Source organism: Alligator sinensis, unplaced genomic scaffold (assembly GCF_000455745.1).
Source record: "Alligator sinensis unplaced genomic scaffold, ASM45574v1 scaffold1329_1, whole genome shotgun sequence".
In the NCBI taxonomy this organism is placed as follows: Eukaryota; Metazoa; Chordata; order Crocodylia; family Alligatoridae; genus Alligator; species Alligator sinensis.
This window is the reverse complement of record NW_005842460.1, coordinates 486,598-498,267: the sequence shown is the minus strand read 5'-3', so window position 1 is coordinate 498,267 and position 11,670 is coordinate 486,598. Positions and strand designations below refer to the sequence as shown.

The 11,670-nt window shown below is 45.8% G+C and overlaps 1 protein-coding gene and 1 non-coding gene across 3 annotated transcripts in view; one reads left to right on the top strand and one right to left on the bottom strand.

Moving 5' to 3' along the window:
- Positions 1–49: 49 nt before the first annotated feature.
- On the bottom strand, positions 50–121 carry TRNAE-UUC. Its single transcript has one exon. It is a non-coding gene; the product is annotated as a tRNA-Glu (tRNA).
- Positions 122–505: 384 nt separating this feature from the next.
- The window catches only part of RACGAP1 (Rac GTPase activating protein 1), a 20,562-nt gene continuing 9,397 nt past the window's right edge, over positions 506–11,670 (top strand). Inside the window, exons 1-7 of one of the 2 annotated variants that reach the window (XM_006030718.3) lie at positions 506–634; positions 4,592–4,731; positions 5,275–5,477; positions 6,549–6,685; positions 8,092–8,161; positions 9,196–9,249; positions 11,356–11,433. In XM_006030718.3, coding sequence (XP_006030780.1) covers positions 4,716–4,731; positions 5,275–5,477; positions 6,549–6,685; positions 8,092–8,161; positions 9,196–9,249; positions 11,356–11,433 — 558 coding nt within the window. In that variant the 5' untranslated portion in view covers positions 506–634; positions 4,592–4,715. The remainder of the gene's footprint in view (positions 635–4,591; positions 4,732–5,274; positions 5,478–6,548; positions 6,686–8,091; positions 8,162–9,195; positions 9,250–11,355; positions 11,434–11,670) is intronic. The other variant, XM_025212437.1, reaches the window with a different exon arrangement.

The following is an 11,670-nucleotide window of genomic DNA, read 5'->3' as shown; positions in this document are numbered from 1 at the left end:
CCTCCTCCCCTTTCCCCTCCACTGCGGGCTGGGGATTCAAAAGCCTGCCTTCCCTGGCTGGGAATCGAACCCAGGCCGCGGCGGTGAAAGCGCCAAATCCTAGCCACTAGACCACCAGGGATGACATGGGGAAGGCAGCCCTGCTCCACCCTCCCGCCCGCCTCCATCTTGCCTCCTGCCCTGGCCCCAGGCGCCACCCCACTGGGGCGCAGGGATTTGCTCAAGGCAGGTCTCCCAAGCCCTCGCTCCAGGGCCAGCAGCCTTCCCTTGCACCCCTGAGCACGGGGAAAAGGTGGCCATTCTCCACTGGGAAACAATGCCCCTGCCCACAGCCAGGGCTGGCCCCCAAGGACCTGGAGGCCTGCGCGGGGGGCGGGGGGGCTCTTTGGAGGGGCGAAAGCGGGGTGTGCCACGGAAAATAGTGCTACACCCTGCCCTGTGGGTGACTGGGCACTGGGGGATTCCTCCTTGTCTGGTTGGTGATTGGCCAGGAGGTGAACCGGCCCCCCCAGGTTAGCCGTGTGGCCGCGGTGTCCCGCAGGAGAAGGCACCAGTCGCTCGTGGTGATGACGGGGCGTTAACATATCTGAAACATGTCGTAAGAGACCTGAAGCGATCCGGAGCTGTCCTGGAGGTGAGGTGTTTTCTGACCAACCAGGTTTTTGCAAAAAACCCAACCTTCAGTTTTCTATCCCTCACTTGCAAATGCTGTAAAATGGGGCCAGCCCTAGATAAGTGACGAGTGTGTGTGTGTGTGTGTGTGTGTGTGTGTGTGATGCAAATTAATTAAATCCAGCTGATGTCGTGTTTTTTTTAAACAGCGCCGATCACAATAACTGCGCAGCGTGGTGCGGTGCGGCGCGGCGCGGCTGAGCTGCCCTTAGCAAAGATGGCGCCCAGTTTGACTTCAGCGCGTTTCCTTATAAAGATGGGTGAAGCCCCTCATGCCCGCACTAGACGTGGCGTCTCCTTTTGACGCCGTTGCGTTCGGGGGAGGTAACCAATGAGCGGCAGGGAACGCCGGGAGCGGCGCTGTGATTGGTGCGCGGCGCGGATTCAAACCGTGGGCGGGGCGTGCCTCTTACACATTTCCTGGACCATCACAGCTACAACAGGACTCTAAGTACAAATAATCTATTTTAGCTGGATAATACTGGCAGTTTTGCTTGAATATAATTATGATTCTGGAATTATGATACTGGGATATTGTTCAAAAAAGTAAAAGACCAGAAATTTTGAAAAAAAAAAAAAAAAAAAGGAAATTAAAATTCAAATTAAAAAAAAAATCAATATGTAAATGTACGTACAAGTCTCCGGGCTCGGGCCTGCGCGCACACCGCAGGATGTGACAGCGTGTGAAGCCCTGGGAGTCGGGGCCTGGATGTTTGTGGACTGACCCGTGGGATTCCCCAAAAATGCGGACTTGGGAAGTTGTCCAGTGCCCTAAATAAAGCGTGATCTGATTTAGCATGTTAATTTGACTTTTTTCAGTCAACCAAACTAAAAAAGTACCCCTCGGGTTAATTTTACATTCAAATAGACACAAGTATTTGAACCGAAATATTCGATTAGGGGAAAAAAAATGTAAATGCAGCACGCTTCATGTGGTTTAAATGTTATATTCAAAGCTTTGGGTGGGAAGAAGTTGTTTTTATTGGGATGTGTGTAAAAAGGTCAAGACGGGAAATCGCAGGTACTTCCCTGACCCGGGTTGTTTAAATTTAAGAAAAACAAAGCAGGAAGCGAAGGCACAGAGGACTGTTGACACGCTGATTTTAACACACCCAAGGAAGTGTGCGTGACACGCCGTGCTTTGGTTTTGATGTGACCAATTAAATGAATTCATAATTTGGGTTTTGGTTTGGGTTGTTATGTGAGTGTATTTACTCTCCTGTTTACAAATCAATAAAACATACGTTACATACTGTCTCTCGCACTTCCTAGGGAAAATCCCCTGAAAAATCTTAATTACAGCTTTCAAACTGCCCAGCTTGCCCAATACGGCGTTGGCATCCGTTCACTGTTACTGCTGAATTTGACGCAACCATGAATTTTTAGAAATGGAAAATTTCCCATGGATGAATAAAGCACTGGAAAATTTTTCCACTCCACGCGTCTGCGACTGACTCACGGATTTGGCTGATTTGGCTTGGACCTGGAAAAATTTTCCTTAAAGTGCCTAGTGCAGGCAGCCCAGCTCTGTTTGGCACCCTGGATTTGGGATCTGTTTTGCTCCATGGGAGCCTGAAGGGACAAGGTGAGGCCTTGGAAAGGATGCATCATGACTATATTTGAAACTTGGTGTCTACCGAGTTCATAAGCAACAGCTGATATGGTTTTTTTTTGTGGGCCGCATCTTGGTCACCCCAGCTTTTAACTGTTGGCTTTGAGAAGTAATGCTTGCCACTTGTTTTTGCAGATCCGGAGGGTGCTGGGGAGAGTCAGTACTTTGACACTGGGGGCTATGGGTTGTGGCGGGGGAAAGCTTTGGCTAGAAACCGATTTGTGAAATTTGCTCTGGTTGTAACTTTGCAGGATGACATGGGCTTATTCCCTTTAGGGAGGTGTTAAACAGCTAAAGCAAATTGGCTTTTTACTTTCGAATCAATAGTTGTATACTTATACAGCTGAATGGAGTTGTAAGACCAGGCATCCATAATACTGCTCTACATCTGCGGGAGCGTATTGCAGCACTCCTGAATTTATTGTGGAATGTCTTTCTGGTGCATTAATCGGCAACCTTAAAGTTTTATCTTTTTCATGTTGGTTTCATAGCAGTGGATATGTTAACTTGTTAGAAAGGCCAGCTTTTTACTTGGAGTTGCCTTAACATGGCTGCAAAACTCACCTCATGCCCTGGATCGGATCTGTGGGTCTCCTAGTGGGCTGGGTCCAGCCCAGGGCTTGAGGCAGCTTGGGCACGAGGCATGTGATAGTAAGGTCTGTTCAAAAAATGATATAATTGCTTGAGTGAATAGTTAGAATCAAAGCCTCTCTGCAAACTCTTGTCCTCCTCCTGGGTTGGCTAGAAAGTTGGTTTGGTACCTTTACTTAAAGAAAGCAGGAAGAAGCCTTTCATTAATGGATGAAGGGATGCTTTATTTTCTTTGCTTGCATTGTTCACTAGTGTTTGTTAGCCGTGTTGGTTTGGTGGATGCTAGGATAGAGTCAGCATGAGCTTTCATAGGCAACAGTCTATTCTCAGATGCTGTGACTGGAATGGCAGAGAGAAGAATCTATTAAAAAAGAGACATGGGGAGGGGGATGTTGGGAGGAGAGGTAAGAAGTGGGTTGATTAGATCAGCTGGCATGAGCAATGTAGATAACACCTGGAGGGGTGCCAGAGTTAACAGCCAGCCCAGGGAAGGAGAGTATAATCCACAATTGAACCATTCCCAGCTGTTAGTGATTAGGAGCTGGTTCACAATTGGTATAGGTCAGAGGTCCACAGACGCAGTGTCTTGGCCCTGGAGGGAGAACAATTACCTTTTAGGCTTTGAAGTGCTGTTGGTCTGACTCCAGGTGGTAGGAGTGACCACCCAGCCCAGAATGCCCTGTTGCAGGGTGGGTGTGCTCAGGTGTGTGCTCTGAAGCAGGGTGGGTGGGTGTGCTCACATGTGTGCTTGTATCTATGCTTTGGGACTCCCAGGGAATGTGGTTGGGGGGGTGTTTTCACTTTTTTCCCTTTTACCCTAAACATGAGTTCAATGAAATTTTAGTAGCCTGTACTTGACTGAAACGTGCAGTGTGCTGGGGGGAATACCTGGACTAGGGGTGCACCGATAAAGATTTTCTTGGCTGATACTGATAGCTGATGATTAATCAACCAGCTGACATACCAGCTGATGCCAATCTAATGACCAATATTTAGTAATAGTGCAAGGTGTTTTAAACTGCTGACATAAACCTTGTATTTGCCTGTTATGCATTTATCTCACACATGCATGTGTCCTGCTTGCTCTTGCCCTTGTTGAGGAAGGCAGTGACCACCTTATTCCCATGCATGTTGCTCCTTTGCCCATGGCTCCTACCCACAGCCCTGCTCCCTGTGCTGCTGTCCTGCAGGAGTGGGGTGGACCCTTGTGTGGACAGTGGCACTGGTTGTGTTTGGAGCCCCAGAGCATGTTACTGCCTCAGCACTGGTGGGCCCCCCACAGCTGCGCTCCCATGGTCGCTGGGGAGAAGCTGCTTTTGTAAAGGTGCCTGGTGCCCAGCAGAAGGGAAAGCCCTTTACCCCACCTGCACCCAACCCAACATCTCCCTGGTGCTCAGGCCCCTGCTGCCCACCTGGCATTTCTATGGCAGCAGCAGGAGCTGGTAACAGTCCCTTTGTTGCTGAGTGTGCCTGTGACTGCTCCCCGGTGCCCTCTCCCCTTTCCACTGCTTGCCCGGGTGGGCTCAGGCTGGTGGCAGGGTGCGAGGACTGGACTATGCTCGCTGGGGTACTTTGGGCACATGGCCATAATTATTGGCTACAACCAAAAAAAGCCAATAGATGATAAGGTCGTTTCTCCTTTTATTGGTGCTGACCTGATAGCCAACTGATATATCGGTGCATCCCTAACTTGAACCCATGTTTTTGTGTTCCCAGGGCTTGCGGGGGCATGATGAGAAGCTGCAATTGAGTAGGGAGTGAGGACACAGGTGGCAGTTAGAGAGTTTTTACTGAACAAGAATACAAGGGACATTGATAAAAATATGCCAACAGAAGGAAAATGGGGGGCCATAGAGGTAAGACTGTATCACAGCAGCCACTTGCAGCAATGGGAGGTGCACAGGTGAGAAGCAGTACAGTGCGGGATGCCTGGAGGACCAACCAGACCTGTGTAATGGAGTGCTTGTTGTCCCCACGTAATGCTGACCCAGTTAAAGTATTGGGGGAAAAAAAATCAAGTACACTTTTGAACCTTTTCAGGCAGCTTTACATGGTTTAATGGGCTTGAGCATCTGTCTCTTTCAGGCTTAGACCATGTTTAAAATGTGCTGTGTTACATGTGCCTGTACCCCCTGTTGAGACCATGGTTAATACAATTCAGTCTGTGGATGCTCTCTTGTTCTGCCACTTCACGTCCAAGTTATTCTTTAAAAGGTGGTGGTAGTGTCAGTTTGCTTGTGTTGGGCTTTTTCTTTTTTTTTCTCTCATTATTTTCATGTAATGGTGGCCACTCTGAGATCAGTCATAGAATGCCCAGGGAAGTTAACTTTCTGCCACGAGCTTTTGTGTGTTTCTGAAACTGGCTGCTGGTTAAGACTCAAAGTCTGTCCTCTCCTCAGAGTTTATTCAATTGGCAAAGAACTTTGAAGACTTCCGGAAAAAGTGGCAGAAGGCAGAGCATGACCTGGCCAGGTACAGGGACCTTCTTATGAAAACAGAAACCGAGTGCAGCGCGCTGGATGTCAAGTTGAAACATGCTCGCAATCAGGTGGATGTGGAGATCAAACGAAGACAGCGAGCTGAAGCAGACTGTGAGAAGCTGGCAAGTATTGTGTTACCTATCCTGATTCTTTTAAATCAGGGTGTCGAAGTCATTTGGCCCCATGGGCTAGATTCATGCTGCAGGGCTTCTCAGGAGCTGGATGATTCACCTCTGACAGCTGTTTGGAGCCACTGCACGGGCATAACCCCTGAGTGTACAGTATGCTACTGGAACTTTTCCCCTTCTCCCCCAAACTTTTTCTTCTGGTGCTGATTTTTAATCGCTAATGGCAACCAGAAGCCTCAAATTTGGGGTTTGGGCATGAGTGGCAGTGATGTTCACCTCCCAAGTCCTGGAGTTGTGCCCAGCTAAGCAGTTCTGGCCATCATACTGAGAAGCCCTGCAGGCTGACATTTAACCACTCATGGGCTGCTGGTTGGACAAGCCTGACCTAAATGAATGTCTTCAACCTATGTAGAAGTCCATTCAAGTAAGTATCTAATAAATGACCTGTACACCTAATGTATGTTCTTTCCTCAGTGACATATGTGGTGGGGTGTTGAGCAAATGGAGAGAAATATGTGAATTGGCAGAGCATACCACAAAAGCGTGACGTTGCAATATTGGAGCCTTCTGAGGCAAACCTCAACAAATGCTGGGAAGTTGCCCTGGAAATCTTCTGGTTTGCTGTGAGGCCTTTTGTCACAGTTCCTCTCCATCTCTGAAGTTTAGCAACAGTTGTGTTTTATAACTGCAGCGGGGGGGTTGAATTTTGTAGAGGACTTTTTGATTTATGGGAGACATGAACTAGTACGTATGGCATCAATAAATGAATCGTTTGTTCCAAGAAATCTATTTTGGAGTATCACATAGTCTTTCACTGTAGGTGCTGGTTGGATCCAAGTGAACTTTGTAGCTGCAATTAAATTGGCTTTGTTACCTCTTGAAGGTTGAAGGCAGTGTAGGGTGGGACATGAATTCTACTTTATTGGCATTAATATGCTGTTGGTGTAGCAAGCTTCTCGGAGTCTATCTGTGTAATGATGTATTCAACGTCTTATCATCTCACTTGCCATAAATCTGAAGCGAAGCTCCATCCCCAGGCTACTTCTGATAATTTCTGCCTTACAGGAGCGTCAGATCCAACTGATTCGAGAACTGCTCATGTGTGATGCATCAGGCAGCATTCAACTAAGTGAAGAACAGAAGTCTGCCCTTGCTTTCCTTAACAGACCTCAAGTCCCCAGTAGGGGTTCTGGGAATAGAAGGTAGGCAAGGCAGCAGCTTGACTAAGCAAGACAACTGAGTAATGTAAGAGCATCTAAGGACTTCTCCATGAGAACTATTAGAACAGGTTAGGTGTATGGGAAAGAAAGAAAATAAATCTATAACTTGCTTTTTTACTTCCTCTGATACTGTACCCCAGAATTTCAGATGACCTCTTCCCCAGACTAATCTAATACATTTTTTTAAGTTTGAAAATGAATCCTAATGTTTTACAAGTGGTAGGATTAAGGTGGATTGGAGGCAGTGGAGAGGGCATCCATAGGAACAGTGCTCTCAAAGCATGCAACAAAGCTGCTTTGTGAGCACTCTTCCTATGGATGTTCTTTCCACTGCTTCCAATTCACCTATAATTCTACCACTTGTAAACGATTTTCTTCTGGCGTAGCAGTACTAAACTACATGTTTGTAACCAAGCCCACACATCAATGCTGTACCTAAAGGTGGTAAAACAGCAGTTCAGAAATGCTGCTCAGCACCAAATCCACTCCGAAGATCTTTGGTACTCGCACTCGGATCTAGGATTCTATGTGGAAGACTAATGAAACTTCTGCTGTGTGCTGGATAACCTGTCAAATAAGCAAATGATAAATCTGGAAAGACTTGTGTTTTGAAGTGCTTCCAACTATTTGAGAGGTCATCTGATATGTTCAAAATAGTAAATGATATGCAAATTATATATTCCCCTTTAATTTTGGTGATGCAAGAACAAAATGCATTTAGTGAAGCTGAAAACAGTAGATTTAAAACAAATAAGGAACTAATTGTCATGAAATATCACTATGGCCATAAACAGGTTATACATAGTTATGCTAGTATTTTCTGGGATGGCTGTAAATCTTCATGGGTCATAAACCAGCCTTGAACTGAGGGTGCTTACGAAGTGTGTTCCTCTGTGGGACAGGATATTCCAGAACTGTTCACTGAGCCTTCTTGCAGCTTCTGCAGAAGTATCAGAGAGTAACTGTATTGGTGAATAGTAAATTAGATTAACATCTCATTTCATTGATCTATAACTTCTTGTCCTGTCTTGTTTGGTATTTAAATAGTCTTAGCTGGGTATTTAAATCTAATGCTACAATACAAAAAGTTGAGTGGGCAGTGTAGGTGAAGAGTTGCTTTTCTTGTTTGTGCTCTATAATCTGTATTTTGGGCAGAGGTTGATAGTAGCTGGAAGAAGTAGAAATTGTATGGAGAAAGGGGGAGGGAGGAGGAGAGTGTGAGCTCTTGTATTCTGAGGAAATACCACAAAATATTACCAGGCTTAATTTCAGTTGTTTTATGTCCTGGCTCTGGGCTCCAGGTCAGTAAGCTTGCCCTGGAATCACAAAGTAAAATGTAGGTGAAACCTTGAAACTAATGGATTTATTTTTATTTTTTTTTAATTTAGACTTTCAACAATTGATGAATCTGGCTCAAATCTATCTGACATCAGCTTTGACAAGACTGATGAATCATTGGTAATGTCACTTTGACGATTATTTACTTTCCCTCTGCCTAGAGCCACTTCAGCAGTGCTGTGTCTTCAAATGTTGCCCATAAAAGTACTGTGCTATATGCGTATATCCAGTAAAGTGTTAGAAATTACTGTGGTATCCTGTGTGTAAGCATACTGTGCATGATAGCAGGCCAAGGACATAAATTGTTCCAGGCATTGAAAGAAAAGCAGTCATGATGGTAGGCTGTGGCTATACTGTTACAGCATGACTGCCTGCAAAGGACAAGCTGACATTACCCTGTCCAGATCCAGCATTTGTACCTGTCTGGTTCATTGGCAGTATAAATCTGAGCATGGGGGAAACTTGTCTTTTTGAGGTGAGCTAGTTCTGTGAATGTTGTGCAGTTAATGTAATGGTTCTGCATATGGAAACATGGGTGATCTTAAAGAAATTCCAGAAACTGGCACCGGTAGACGGGTTACATATTTGAAAATAAATCGCCTACATTAGGGGGAGCCTGTACTCTGATGCTTCAGGCAGTGGAGTACTTGCCCTGCCACACATCCTAAAAACTTGCTAAACAAAACTTAAATAGTGTATTTGAATGGTGATTTTACTGATATGTAAATACTCTTTTAAGTTTGCATCAATGTAGTTTCACAGTATGGCAAGATTGTAGTATAGAATGAGATCGACACTATCTTTATTTGATACAATATGAATTGTTTCATGCATAGTCATTCTGGATGGAACTTTTATGGAAGGGAGCAGTCGATGAAAAGATTGAAGGATTTCGGAGGCTGGACTTGTCAGTAATTGCCCCTTATCTATGCTATCAACATCTAAACAAACATAGGCATGGAGGAACTATAGTATATGATACTTAATTTCCTGGTTCTAGCCTTCAGCAGGTTAGGAGTGGAGCCAGAAGATGCACTGAATTTATAACAGATGGTATTAAACAGACCAGAATGTGTCTAGACTACTGTTCACTAAAATATATTTAATGAAAGACATTACCAGTATGCTAACTTGATGCTTTGCCATTCCTATAGGACTGGGATTCTACACTGGTGAAGACCATTAGGCTGAAAAAGAGAGAGAAACGGGTATGTTCTGTGTCTTTTTTTTTTTTCTTTAGGTAGTTCGTGGGCAGTGTGGAGTACACAAAGGGGGATACACCACCCGTAGTGGTTCTGCTATCGTAATGGATTTTGAGCTGGTAGTTGCATCCAACTTCAGACTAATCAGATCTCTTAAAAGTCTACCTGTAGGCAAGAGAAGAGAGATCCCTGCTTAGTTAATCTGTAAAGCTGAAGAACCTATATGTTACAATTCCTAGTTCCTCGCATTTGAGCTTTGTTATAATCACAGAAAAATCTGGTAAAAACCAGATTGATTTTTTTTTTTTTTTTTTTTTTTTTCCCCCGAGAAAAACATGGGAAATGGTGGGTTCCCCCATGCAGGCTGGCAGAGTTTCAGTCTGCAAGGGGCTGCGGGGAGCAGGAGGAGGGCGGTCAGGCGGAGGGTGCCATGTGCTGGTGAGTGTGTACACATACACATGGGTGCCAGGCAGCTTGGAGAGCAGCTCCCCCAGATAAATTGGGATGGGTGGGTGGGATTGAGGCCCTCATAATGAGGGGGAAAAGGGAGTGGGGCTGGGGCTGCTGCTGAGCTGGGGTGGTGCATTGGGCTTGAGGCCTGGGGCTGGAATGCACAGCCTCAGGGCCCATATGAGGGCTGTGGCACCCATGTGTATGTGCACACATGCACATGGTGCCCCTGCCTGACTGCCCTCCTGCTCCCTGCGGCCCCTTGGAGGCTGGAACTTTGCTAGCCTGTAAGGGGAAACCCACCATTTCTCTTTTAAAGGGGAAAATCTGGGTTTTACCACATTTTTTCCATGGCAAACAGAGGACCCAGATCCCTGAACATAATAAAGCTTAAATGCAAAGAACTAGGAATTTTTATCATATAGGTACTTCATCTCTCTAGGAGCTCTGCTAGCCTACAGCAGGCAGACCTCACCTGATATGCTCTCACCTGCCCGCTCACAGGGTCCACTCTGGTTGTGCTGCCCATAGGGGAGGGGGCTGCAAACCTGGGTACCTGGCCCCGTAGCCTTGGCAGCTGGGGGCCTCCTCTGGCAGGGTTGGGGGAATGGGGGGCTGTGAGGGATGAGTGAGGGGCACTGGCAGGGCCCAGGGAGTTGTGGGTGGAGAAGGAGGGGAATGGCATGGGCAGGGCACCCACATATCAAGGCTGCTCAGTGCCACAAAGCTGGGGGGTGGGGGCAACGACAGCTGCAACTAGACACGAGTCCTAGCAAGCGATGGGGGCAGGGGGAGCTCTGATTTGTCCATGATAACCTCAGGATCAAATGCCAAAATGTATAGGTATTTAGAGGGGGGTATTTTAGTTATAGTGATTGAGGCATTGGTAGGCTTCCAAATTGCTTTTAAAATTGTAAATATATCAATACAATGTTGTGTTCATCTGATACACTGTGTGTGTGTGTGTGTGTGTGTACATGCACACACACAGTAGCATTTGTTTTTAATAGCGGAAAAATGCAGGTTTGGTTGGGGGGGTTAAATCGGAGAATTTGCAGTGTTTTTATCGGCAAAAACCAGGATCATCCCTAGTTATAATTCAGGCTGGGTTTTAGGGTTCAAATGGAAAACTTCAGAAGCCACTAATCTGTCAGCTGGAGACAGCTAAAATAATTCATGTCTGAAACTGATTTGCCCTACGAGTTCTAGGTGGGAGTTACTTGAATGAAACTTCTTACTGCATCTTTGGTGTCTGCTGGGTAATCTGTGTTTAGGGGAAAATCAAAGTTGTTAGTCATAAAAATGAGCTCGTACCGCCACTGTTGTCAGTATTTCTGGTGGATGCTGAGGGAAGAAGAGCCATACTCTCAGTTGTCTTAGGAGAAGATTTGCTGTTTGTGCCCAGTTTTTCAATAGCAGTACTCCATTTGGAAAGGTGAATTACCTGCATCCACAGAACTGAGTTGGCCAGCACAAAGCCTTGGATATTGAATCATTCCTACTAGTCATTTAGTTGCTTTAAATCCACAAGTCGTCTTGCCCTGGGTAGAACAAAATCTGCGAACGCTGAATTCAAAGCTAATCCAGCCCTTCAGGGAATATATGCGAGAGTGGACTGAGTTTCTGGCAACTATCCCATTTAACAAGCATGCTTTCTTTTAGCGTTCATCCAGGCAGTTCACAGAAGGTCCACCAGGTCCTTTAAAGAAAGCCCGGTCAATTGGTTCCACAGCAGATCAGGTGTGTAGTCCAGCTGGCTTTGTATACATTTTAAACATTTGATTGACAGTGTCTGTATTTTTACAGTCCTGTCTTGTAGTGAAGCCATTCTTTGAAACCAGAGCTATTAAAACGCTTGCACAGGAGGCTGTCCAATGAACTTGTATCTTGTATCTATATTATGTAGCAGGGGTGGGTAATTATTTGGGCCTGTGAGCCATGTAGGGATTGCTTTGGCGAGTTGTCATGGACTGGCTT